The sequence below is a fragment of the Saccoglossus kowalevskii genome, chromosome 6, assembly GCF_978046115.1.
Source record: "Saccoglossus kowalevskii chromosome 6, keSacKowa6.1, whole genome shotgun sequence".
In the NCBI taxonomy this organism is placed as follows: domain Eukaryota; kingdom Metazoa; phylum Hemichordata; class Enteropneusta; family Harrimaniidae; genus Saccoglossus; species Saccoglossus kowalevskii.
The window spans coordinates 27,759,694-27,772,612 of NC_140646.1; the positions used below are offsets into that span (position 1 = coordinate 27,759,694).

Here is a 12,919-nt window from a genome sequence, read left to right on the forward strand (position 1 = left end):
TACAAAGATGTGCATAAATTCAGTCCTTCCAGTATATGTGCACTGAATTTATTTTTCAGTTCAAGGCCAATTTATGCTGTTCTTGTGGACACTGATGCAAGCACAGACAGTTGACAGACATGGTCATGTGGCTGTAACACATTTATCATCTCTTAAAGTGAATTTACAACATCATGAATTCATGGAGAGAATACAACTGCATCAACAGTTAACTTGGAGATAATCACATATATAAATTTCTGTTTTAAATGTAAATGAACAATGTATATTTCCATAAATGTAATGATGTCAGTAGGCTCAAATGTCTATGTTTCACATATTAAAATAAGTGCTATTTTATCATACATAAATCTATATATAGTAATTAATTAGCAGTTTTCACACATGGTATTTTCACTGTGAACCTTTCTCTAAGCACTCCCAGTATTAAACGTTAACATCTACAAATTCAAACATCTTGAACTTAATGCTTTCATGCAGTACATTATTGTTTTTTATGTATGTTAATAAATGCTACTTTAAGTCATCGTAAAACATTTTCCACCATCACAAGCTCAATCATGCTAACAAATGAAAATTTCATAATTTTAATTTTTTAGTACAATAAAGTCATTTTCTAAGCCACTAGCTATGAGTCACAAGCATATGTGATTGGGGGGGACCTTCATTAGCTTTGAAGAGTTTAACTGGACTTTGTTATAATGAGGATATCGTAATAATTTACACAAATGTCACATAATCATATAATAAGAATGGTCACAAACATGTCAGGAATGATAATTGACCTTCAAAGTCTAGATCATATGATAAAATATTCACATATGATTACTACAGGTAAATATTGTGAATTGTTTTTCATTGTAACATAAAAATAACAGATCAATAATATTTACACTTATCTACTTCTTTTATTGTGGTCAAATAATGTAAGTAGCAAACATTACACTGCCAGTTTTTGAAAACATCAAGGATGTCAATTTGTGGCAATTAATTAACATGTAAATATCAAAAGCAAATAAGAACATCACAAGGGAATTGATAATAACATTTTACCGTATCAAACAGAAGCAAAAGATAATGAAGCAGAAATGAAAGCAATATTTTGTGACGTTTCAATCATCTATCCTTGTGCCTAGGGATTTGAAACAGGCAGAGTTTATTCACCCAGAATTCAGAATAGCCGTCCGTGATTGGCTCGTCCACATATGCCAATACAAGCATAATCCCAGGACTAATTATTACAGAGGGATGTATTACATCATACAATAGCTAATCTGTGTATATTATATATAGAACTATGTGTATGTTATATATATATATATATATATATATATATGGAAAGTAAGTACAGTAAAATACTTTATTTTAGCTGGAATTCATTTTCGCTGAAAAGATTTTTTGGGCGTTTTGTTCGGAATTTATTTTCACTGATTGTTGACAAGATGAATGTAAAATATAGGATAAAGGTATATTTGCTGGATTTTATAATTATGTCACACATATGCACATGCATTGTTTCATGATTAAATTAAAATTGGCCAAAAAGTACCTATTTTAAAGCAAAACAATTCTCAAAATTATGCATTTTTGCCACTCTATAACCAGTTCATTTTTTTTCCTCAAAAAGACGTACTATTTTTCCAGAGACTGGCGTTGTGAACGAAAGATGTAATTTGGATAATTTTTCATTGGTGGGAAGATGGTTACAATTTTAACCACCCCCCCCCCAAATGATCTTTTCTGAGGTGGTCCTGAATATAAGCCCACCCCCTAATTTTCCTTATTTTACATGTTCAGGCCCCTGGGCTTATGATCGAGGAAGTATGGTACCACATCTTCATTATCATTAAATGCAAAACAAAAACACTTTCTTCCACATACATCATGCAGGTTAAACATATAATCTATAATGAGCAAAAAAAGATTTCTTAATATGGATAATGTAGAATAGAAATCTGAAATAACCAATCGTATACGCAGTCATAATTCCATCCATTCCTAATACGAATAGTGAAATTACAATGAGAGAACAAAACCACAGACATGTACAATACAAGTGAGTGAGACATAACTAAAAAGTAGCATATTGATTTACCACCTGACCTTGCTGCATATCATTTGTATGCAGGGTTAAAAAATACATAATTTTCATACGTAGAAAAAAACAATATATATCTAAGCATGGGCTATATAGTTTTTGACAAGATAACAAATTACTTACACAATAAACTAACTAAAGTTATGTAATGCCTGAACGTTGAATTCAAAATGATATCACTGAGATAGCATTATAATACAATGTTCATCTGTAGCTACATTTATGATATCGATGATAAATTTAATAATACAATGATACAGTAATAAACGTATCTTTATAATACTGACCTTTGAACAAAATCCTGCACCACAATAATGCCTTCCAATTTAGAATTCAATGCTAAAATATAGTCTTGCACAAACATTCTCATACGAGGAAATTTTCCAAAATCCTTCAGAGAGAAAAATAACATGATTAGAAATTATATAGACATGATATTGGATATTATAAGAAGAAACAGATTGAAAATTCATTGGGTAACATTATCCATTATTACATAATACAACCAGGATGTTTGTACGGCAGCTTTTGAGTTAAATGCCACATGGATGACAAATAATCATACTTGTAACTAATATTGAAAAACCCAGGGATTACTTTCAGAAATATTCATTAGTACATGTATTATTATTATTATTAATATTATTTCCAAATTTAACACCTTTCTTTTGAGCCGCAGTAATAATTTCAAATTACTAACAAAACATTCTATCCACAAGCAACAGTCAAAATAGCTTCACCGTCTTTGAAGAATGTCTTCCTCAAAACAAGTTGACAAGCCATGCACAGCACAGTCCCTGTCAGTTATCAAATCTAAATTATATAGTTTTGCGTATAGTAATATATACCCGGTATAGTACAAGTACTTGTTTATACTGAGAGGTATTACCCAGGAACAACATTAAAACAAAATGTTGGTCAGCCATTTTGAATCGGATCGTCAAACTAATAATAATCTGTATATCTATGACATGATGTATAATGAATATTTAAAATTTGAAAATAATTAGTCAAAGCATGTCAGAGATATAGCACTAGAACCACATTTATTTAAACAAAATGGCCACTAGTCGGCCATTTTGAATCCGATCTGAAAAATAAAATGTGGTGCATCAGGGACCCATAATGTCTAATGTATATACTAGTACCAAGTTTGAATGAAATCTATCCATAAACGACAGAGATCCAGTTCCAAAATGCCAGAAACGCTTGATTTTTAATGATTCTTTAGCACAAAAAAGGCCCTCATTCGGCCATTATGAATCGGAATGCCTGACCAGTACATCTGTACATCTATGAGATGATGTATAATGAATATTTGAAAGTTGAACGTAATCATTCAAAGCATGTCAGAGATATGGCACTAGAACCACATTCATTAAAAAAAATGACCGCAAGTTGGCCCTTTTGAATCTAATTTAAAAACAAAGTGACGTGCATCAATGTCCAATGTATGTAACAAATTTAAACAAAATCCATATGTAAACAGCCAAGAAATGCTTGATTTTGATGGGTTTTCAGTAAGAAAAAGGCTGCCATTTGATCATCGCGAATAAGATTGAGAAACAAATTGATGTGCATATGTATAATATTATGTATGATGTATGTGTGAAGTTTGAATGTAATCAGTCCAGGCATGTCTAAGATACAGGTCTGGACGCACACATACATGCACAGAGGTCAATCCATAAGTCCCCGTTTTCGGATTGTGTCCGAACAGAGACTAACTATGTTCTGTACGATGAGATATTAACTATGTGTTAACCAATAGACCCTACATACCAAGCATCAAACCAATTGAGCTGGCAGTTTTTAAGAAGAAGTCAATAATAGCATTTTTTAACCAACATGACAAAAATATTGAATAAACAAATTAATACCAATACCAAGTATCAAAAGCAATTGAGCTAGTAGTTTTCAGGGAGAAGTTGAAATTAGCTTCTTTTTTTTTTACCAAAAATGACAATATTCGTTAAAATTTGGGAATTAAAGATTTTCACAAAATGAACAAATCTGACAGAGGCCCACCCAAGGTACCTATATACATTGTACCAACTGTCATATACATTGTACCAACTGTCAAAGCAATTGAGCTGGTAGTTTTCAAGAAGAGGTAAAAAATAGAATTGATAGACTAGCGAATAAACAACAAACAATCACTTATGGTATATGAACAATTCCACTCTGTAAAGAGTAATTTATATAAGAGCAAAAAAAACTAAAAAAAAAACCTGATGGAAATTGCAAATAAAGATTTATACATTACATTGAGCCTCTTAATATGTTTGGTTTGGCGGTGTGATTCACTAATGCTTTTATTGCATCTGGCCTTCAACCAATGTATGTATTAAATAATGGTGTTATTGTCACTTTACTAATGTATGTGTCATTTTCCTATGATTCACAAACTATATAAACATTCTAGTTTACACAAAAATTACAAATATTGTATTTATGAATTCAATACATTTCCAAGATCCTATGAAGTAGATATCTACAACTGTATATGTACAATGATTATTAAAGTTAGCTGGATACCATATTGAAACTGACAATCAGATTTCCTTGAATTTTGCAGTGTTTTTTTTCTCTATCTAATATGCTGTTGTTCATAAAACTCCTAATAAAAATAAGGTAATAGTGAAATAATCAAACGAACAGGTAAGTATTGTAATGACTAGATTTCTAGATGTGCATGTACTGAATGAATACTGTAAACTGGTAATTGTAATGATCCTGTCTAGATCTCTAGATGTGCATGTACCAGATGAATACTGTAAATTGATAAATGTATTAATGATCCTGTCCAGATCTCTAGATGTGCATGCAACAGATGAATACTATAAATTGATAAATGTAATGATCCTGCCTATATCCTGAATGTGCATGTACCAGATGAATACCATAAATTGATAAATGTATTAATGATCCTGTCCAGATCTCTAGATGTGCATGTACCAGATGAATACCATAAATTGATAAATGTATTAATGATCCTGTTTAGATCCTGAATGTGCATGTACCAGATGAATACCATAAATTGATAAATGTATTAATGATCCTGTTTAGATCCTGAATGTGCATGTACCAGATGAATACCATAAATTGATAAATGTATTAATGATCCTGTTTAGATCCTGAATGTGCATGTACCAGATGAATACCATAAATTGATAAATGTATTAATGATCCTGTTTAGATCCTGAATGTGCATGTACCAGATGAATACCATAAATTGATAAATGTATTAATGATCCTGCCTATATCCTGAATGTGCATGTACCAGATGAATACTATGAATTGATAAATGTAATGATCCTGTCCAGATCTCTAGATGTGCATGTAACAGATGAATTCTATGAATTGATAAATGTATTAATGATCCTGTTTAGATCCTGAATGTGCATGTACCAGATGAATTTTATGAATTGATAAATGTAATGATCCTTGACAGATCTCTAGATGTGCATGTAACAGATGAATACTATTAATTGATAAATGTAATGATCCTGTCTAGATTCTAAATATGCATGTACCAGATGAATACAATTAATTGATAAATGTAATGATCCTGCCCAGATTCCTGAATGAACATGTACCAGATGAATACTATTAATTGATAAATGTATTAATTATTCTGTCCAGATCTCTAGATTTGCATGTACCAGATGTAAACTTGTAATTGTTTGTCTCTAGAGTTTTGCAATTTGAGGAAATATTCACTGGCACTAAATTAATTATTTTTGTTGGTGAAAGTTTTGAAGACATTCAATGGATAATGTCCCAAAGTGTCTAAACTCAAATTTGTAGATCATATAGTATCCATTTTGAATTACATCACTAGATAAAATGTGAAAAGTTTCTATCTCAATCAAAGATAGCGCACATCACTATCACATTACAGAGATTGTGTTTTATTTATATTTAGTATACATCTGGGTCTCGTTAAATTTCAGAGTAATTTGTGGGATGGGTTTTTCAAATACATGTTTTGCAATATGTTTTTTCAGCGACACAGTTTAGTGAAAGACACAATATAACAAGTACTTGCCCATATTGAGAGATATCGCACTGGAACAGCATTCAAATCAACCATTTTGAATACATATATATATATATACATATATATATATAACATGATGAACGGGGACTAACACGCTATTGATTAAGCTACGAAAAACGTCAATCATTTTCTGTCGCAGGTCTTCCATGCATTCGAAAGTTCATTTCCACAAAAAACATCACCACAAATTAGCGCCTGTTTAGTTTACATTTTAAAAAAATAACAGAAAGCATGTGAATTAATTTGGGGATGAATTGTTGAGAAATAGGACATACATGTAGTGCTTGACAAGATAGTTAAAATGATATAGCAGTGGAAAAAAATTCTCTGATTCCCCTATGATGACAATCAGACATTACAGTGGATTTCCTAATGAGAGTCAAAGTCAAGTTCTGGTCATCCTGAAATATCAAAAGAGCTAAATGAACTAATTCATTTTCCAAAAAAAATAGAGGACATTAATTCAGACAAAATAAAAGTTTGAGTTTTGGGGCCAAATTGGCTGGGATTGAAAGTTTGCATCAAACAGGTGTAAGGGTGTTCTCAGGGATTGAGTTAACCCCATATTTTGCTTCCCTGACTCCAATTATTGAAGAGGGACTCTAATAAATAAAATTTCTATTTCTTAAAATTTTGTAAGTGGGACTTGTTTTTCTGAGACACTAGCGCAAACCCTGAGTGTTCTGTATCTGTGTTTTTATTTTCCATATATCCTGTTGATACTTTATATAATCCCACAATATTTTCTCTTAGTTTGATGCCAGCAGACACAAGTGATTATCGCCAGATTATTGTATTATTCTGAGCAGAAGACAATGATTGATGCTGGCGATAATCCCAAATGTCTGTTTATGTCAACCTAAAAGAAAATATCATGGGTTTATATATTGTAAAACATGTTGAAAAAGCGACATGCAATTTTAGCGAATTGTGGTAAAATGACGTACCGGTAATAGCGAAATGTTGATTTAGCGAATCTCTCGTCATTGTTAATTTCCTGTTTTCACAATACATTTCTGTCACGTGCCAAAACAAATGCGCAGTTATCACCTCCATAAAAACAAAGAATAAGCCATGCATGGCACAGTCCCAGTTAGTTATCAAATTTAAGATATATAGTTTTGTTTATAGTAATATAGCTGGAGGAATATGATTTTTTAACATTAAAATGATTGACATTTGTATCTGATCGGCAAACAAGTACTTGTCCATATTGAGAGATATTGCTCTGGAATAGCATTCAAAATCAGTCATTTTGAATACATGTATATATATATAACATGATGTATAACGAATATATAAAATTTGAATATAATCAGTCAAAGCATTTAAGTGATATGGCTCTAGAAGCCCAATCATTAAAACAAAATGGCCACCAGTCAGCCATTTTGAATCCAATCTGACAAATAAAATGACATGCATCAGGAACCTGTAATGTCTATTGTATGTTATAAGTTTGAACAAAGTCCATCCATAAATGCCAGAAATGCTTGATATTTGATGATTTTTTTAGCACAAAAATAGTCACCATTTGGCCACTTTGAAAAGGATCGTCAAACCAATATATCCGTATATCTATGACGTGATGTATAATGAATATTAAAAATTTGAACATAATCAGTCAAAACAAGTCAGACATATGGCACGAGAACCACATTCATTAAAACAAAATGGCCGCCAGTTGGCCATTTTGAATCTAATCTGAAAACAAAATTATTTGCATCAAGGTTCCATAATGTCCAATGTATAAACCAAGTTTGAACAAAATCCATCTGTAAACAGCCGAGAAATGCTTGATTTTTATGATTTTTTAGCACAAAAATCATCAGATCGTAAAACAAAATGGTGTGCATCAAGGTCCTATAATGTCCAACGTATATACAAGGTTTGAACAAAATCCATCTGTAAACAGCCGAGAAATGCTTGATTTTGATGATTTTTAGCACAAAAATGGCCGCCATTCGGCCATCTTAAATGAGATCATGAAACAAATTGACGTGCATATGTATAATAATATCATGTATGATGTATGTGTGAAGTTTGATTGTGATTGGTCCAGGCATTTCTAAGATACAGGTCCGGATGCACGCACAGACGCATACACGCATGCACGCACGCACGCACGCACGCACGGACACACGAAGGTCAAAACATAAGTCCCCTTTTTCGGACTGCGCCCGAACAGGGACTAAAAATACATGATTATTTATTACCTAAAATAGGTGTATTCAGTTCACAAAAAAGCTATTACTACAATTCGCCATAGGACATTAGCTTCATGATTGTACATAATAAGCTATTCATTAGTAATGAACATTGTCATGTAATTTATGACCAATTTTGTCTGTTACAGTTAAATTTTTTGAGAAACATGTTCTAATATTTCTTGAAAAACGTTATTTTTAGAACAATTCCATAGAATACAATGTTAAAGAAAAATTGCATTTTTTGACACTTTTTAAAACCCAGATTTTTTAAATAATTCAGAACAACAAAAAGTACTCCTTCATTAACAATATATGATTTTGTTCAGCCTATGTCACAAGGCTAGATTTTTAGATATTGCATAATATCTCTGCCATAGGAACCTATGGTAAAAGTATTATAATAGTGCCAAAATGGCGACTTTCCCCGAAAATAAAACCATCAATTTCTCGAAAATAAGGCTTGTGACCCCCAACTTTTTTTAAGTCAATATCCTTATATTGCCTTGGAGTACAGTTTGTTGCAAAATTAATAAATAATGGGTTTTTTAATTTATGACTAGGCTTCTACCATAAAGGGGCACCTTCCAGTTAAGCCTAATCTCACAACAAATTTACTTTCTGGATTAAAATAACAATGGATAACAAAAGATAGATTAACATGGTAAACAACATAAACAATAGTGTCCCATGACTCTTTGGTGCAATCCATGAGATTGAGCGGTTCCCCTTTAAGACGAAATTGAGGGGCCCCAACAAGCAATGAAAATAAATTATTAGGTATGTGTTGTGTTTGTTTTCTGCATCTTATATAGTACAACTATAATCTTTATAACTGTCACACTTGAGGTGACAAAGGTTTCTTCATAAACATCTTTTTGACGTACCGCAGCGGGCATGTGATCAAAACGTGTGGGAGTTGTTTACATAAGAATCCAGAAATAGAAATGAATCGTGCATTATGAACAATTTTGACTTTAATATTATTATAACGATCTCCATTGCGTGTATGTATCAGTTTTCAAATAAGATTTGTCATCTGTGCAAGTGTCTCGAAATACTCTTAGAAAGCATCAAAATAGCTGCTGTTAATGACGCATAAATATGACATGCTTTTCCAAATTAATGAAAAAAAAAGGTGGATTACTCAGCATAGCAGCAGTGAATCAAATCTCTCTAAGGCACTTCCGATAGCCTTGGAATGGAAATGAAAGATTTAAATATTCTTTCCAAATTATTAAACTACTTTCTCAATAACACTAACAAAACTGAAGAGAGGATATGTAATTTACTATAATTGTGTTTACATTAGATGTATTTGCATTCAATATAATTTTAGCCAATTACTTTTAAATTAAAAAGATACTTGGGTAACTTTATAAATTATGTTCCCATAATTATATGGTAGGTATAATTATTATTCTGAAGGTTCAGCAAAGTTTACAGTCACCATACAACTAATTACTTAAAATTTTAGACATGATGGTCACATGGAGTAAAAGTTGATTGTTGTGTATATGTACTTGACATGTATTGCTGATGGTGCATATATTAGCACTGTAAATTATAAAACAAACACCTGACAATATATGTAAAGGAAATAACTATCATTGTCACATTCCAAAAACACAAAAACCACTCACACCATATGGTACCAGTAAATAATTCAGAAAAAGAAACAGGAAGTATACATTACATACAAAGAGGTATTATAATTGACAGATTTTGAATCAAACCATAAACGTAATCTGAAATATTAATCACACATACACAGATTCCTTTGTAATGTCTTATATTTTAGAGACGTGACCAAATTACAAAAGATGACCTTCAAATATGAACAAAGAAATAGAACACTTACATTTAACATAGGGTTTAATGACTTCAATTTGGCAGGAAATGATTATTATACTTATCACGCATACTGCTTTTAAACAGCCATGTTGAAAGAAGATATGCCAAATATTGTTATTATAGTTTGAAGACCTTGACCCAATATTCTCACCAGTCTATAATATTATTGTTGTCTGATATTTAAATGGCAATTGAGTACATGTCATATGCAATTTTATTCTAGGGCTACTCAAAAGGTACTCATGTCAAATATGACGTACCAACAAAGGTAAATACAATACTACTACTATACTTCATTAAGATACAATAAATCAGTCGAATTTGTAACATTCTTATCATTGGCAAGTGTTCAAATCGAAGATCTCAGACTTGCGTTGATATAAAGGGTTTCTTCTCACCACATTAAACCACCAATATGCCAGATAACAATGCAGTATTTGCTCCATTAGAAGTGTGTCTTTATTAGAAATACACATAAACCAAAAAAACTTCATTTAATGTATACTGGATTGCAAATACAGTATTTTAGAATTTTCCCAATTGTTACTTATTCTGACCACAAAAATGCCTCTGTAATACTCAATAGAACAAATACAGTATATATATTCTATGAAACGCGATTCCGGTTTTACAGGCTAAGCAACAACTATACAATCATGTAAACACATGTCTTGGACATATGCATGATATATATCTAAAGTTTGAACATGATCAGGGACATAGCTCTGGAACAAAGTTTGTTGAAACAAAATAGCTGCTAGGCAGCCATTTTGAATCTGATCTGAAAACCTTGTACAACATGGTCCCATAATGTCCGATGTTTGTATCAAGTTTGAACAAAATTTGTTCATGACTGAGATCTGGTTCTGAAATTGCAGAAATGCTTGAATCAATTCTTTAGGGACAATAATGGTCATCTTGAATTGGATCATGAAACCAATGGAGATGCATATGTGTCCCAAGATGTGTGTGTGAAGTTTGAATGGTAATTGCTCTAGGCATGTTCGAGATACAGGTGAAGAATCATTAGATATGTTCAAACGTTCACCATTCGTGTATGTTAAACGAACAAGAATGTTCAAACATTATAATCACCTGTGACAAAGACTGATTTGGTATGTTTAGTCAATGACAGATGGCTGGACAGTCATCAGTATGACATTACCTCCCAGATATATCTTCATTAAAATAAGCATGACAAATATGGCCCAAGAGATGTTGATATTTCAGGTCATGAAAATAAATAGCTTTTTATGTCAAAGCATTAATCTTCCTGTTGTTATGTAGGTTTTCTAACAGAAAACTCGGTCATCAATATGCTTAGAATGTATACCTACCATATTGTGTTTCAGGATTCGTTGGACCACTGGTGTAAACATTTCGATAACAACATTGGATCTTGGCGAGTTTTTACAATGTTTACTAAAAAATGCACAAATTTCAGGTGATGGTTGATTGTTTTCAAGTAACGGTGCCAACGCCACTATAACATTTTCATGTGCAACACTGTTTAAAACATCTGTATTCTGAAATGAAAACAAAAACAAGAGTTGACATTTCAAACCATAATATGCTAGAATGGGAGATAAATATATAATACAGAATACTAGAAGACGTTCAGGTGCTGTCGTTATTCTTCAACTTCCTGAGTGCTTGCAAGTCAATGAATTATTTAGTTGAAGACCCAGAATGCTTGATTTTAGTCATATGAAAAATTCAACCATGTAAAATATAAATATTCTGACACCTCAGACATATTTAATGGTCCTTCAATAAATAACATAAAATGCAGAAAATTAATAATTAGTCTGATATTTGGTTCCTCCTAGCAAAAAAAAATATTATTTTAACTCGCCATCGTTTTGATACACGACAAGATTTTCACTTAAAATGACAGATGGAAACCTTCAGGGCTATGCTAAACAAAATACTCAACAACAATGAATTGTTGCATACAAGTAGTTTTATGTTTTTTCATTTTTTTTTTTACTTTAGGACTACAACATATTTTTTGATAGCCCAAACAAAACATTTTGAAAAGCTTAATACACTTTGTAAATACATTTGTAGCTGGTCTTAATTTCTTTCCTATATAAATCCTCCTTCAGTTTTATATGCTTTGTCCTTTAAGGCTTAAGAGTTCAGCTTTTTTGAATCCTTAACTACCCACCATACTGTGACATATTATGTGTGCTACACTGTAGCCATTACATTAAAATTACAGCTATTTTATATAGTAGGGTGTGGCTGCATGGGTATAGTTATTACAAAACTGCTGCCAGTCTTCGGACAATGCAACATGTCTGATTAACAAAATACCAGTATATTGCAATATGAAAAAAACATTTCCCACACTTACATAAAGTTTAGAGTACCATTTATGACAACAACACAGTCGCAGGATACAAAAATCGTTTAATTGTTTTAATTGGCAATATATATATTACGGTATATTGAAACCAAACATACACTGAAGGAAAATAAGCATATAATATATTGGTGTCTGCTCTATGAGGAAGTCTATGCAGAAGGAACTATAATGGTTTAAACAGGACTGGTTTGGTGACTGTTTTGCTGTAATTTCATACAGTACTTACCTGTGAAAGTATGTCAGAAACAATTTCCAAAGGCACTTGAGAGACATCTTCATCTTGTACATGTGTATTAATAGTCATTTCTATTAGATTCTGTGATACAAGA

The 12,919-nt window shown here is 31.8% G+C and overlaps 1 protein-coding gene across 3 annotated transcripts in view; it reads right to left on the reverse strand.

Moving 5' to 3' along the window:
- The window catches only part of LOC102804517 (C-Maf-inducing protein-like), a 72,707-nt gene that overhangs the window by 23,142 nt on the left and 36,646 nt on the right, over positions 1–12,919 (reverse strand). For all 3 annotated transcript variants that reach the window (XM_085500297.1, XM_085500296.1, XM_085500295.1), the window contains exons 4-6: positions 12,817–12,906; positions 11,557–11,745; positions 2,386–2,489 (exon numbers count right to left, since the gene is read on the reverse strand). In XM_085500297.1, coding sequence (XP_085356423.1) covers positions 2,386–2,489; positions 11,557–11,745; positions 12,817–12,906 — 383 coding nt within the window. The remainder of the gene's footprint in view (positions 1–2,385; positions 2,490–11,556; positions 11,746–12,816; positions 12,907–12,919) is intronic.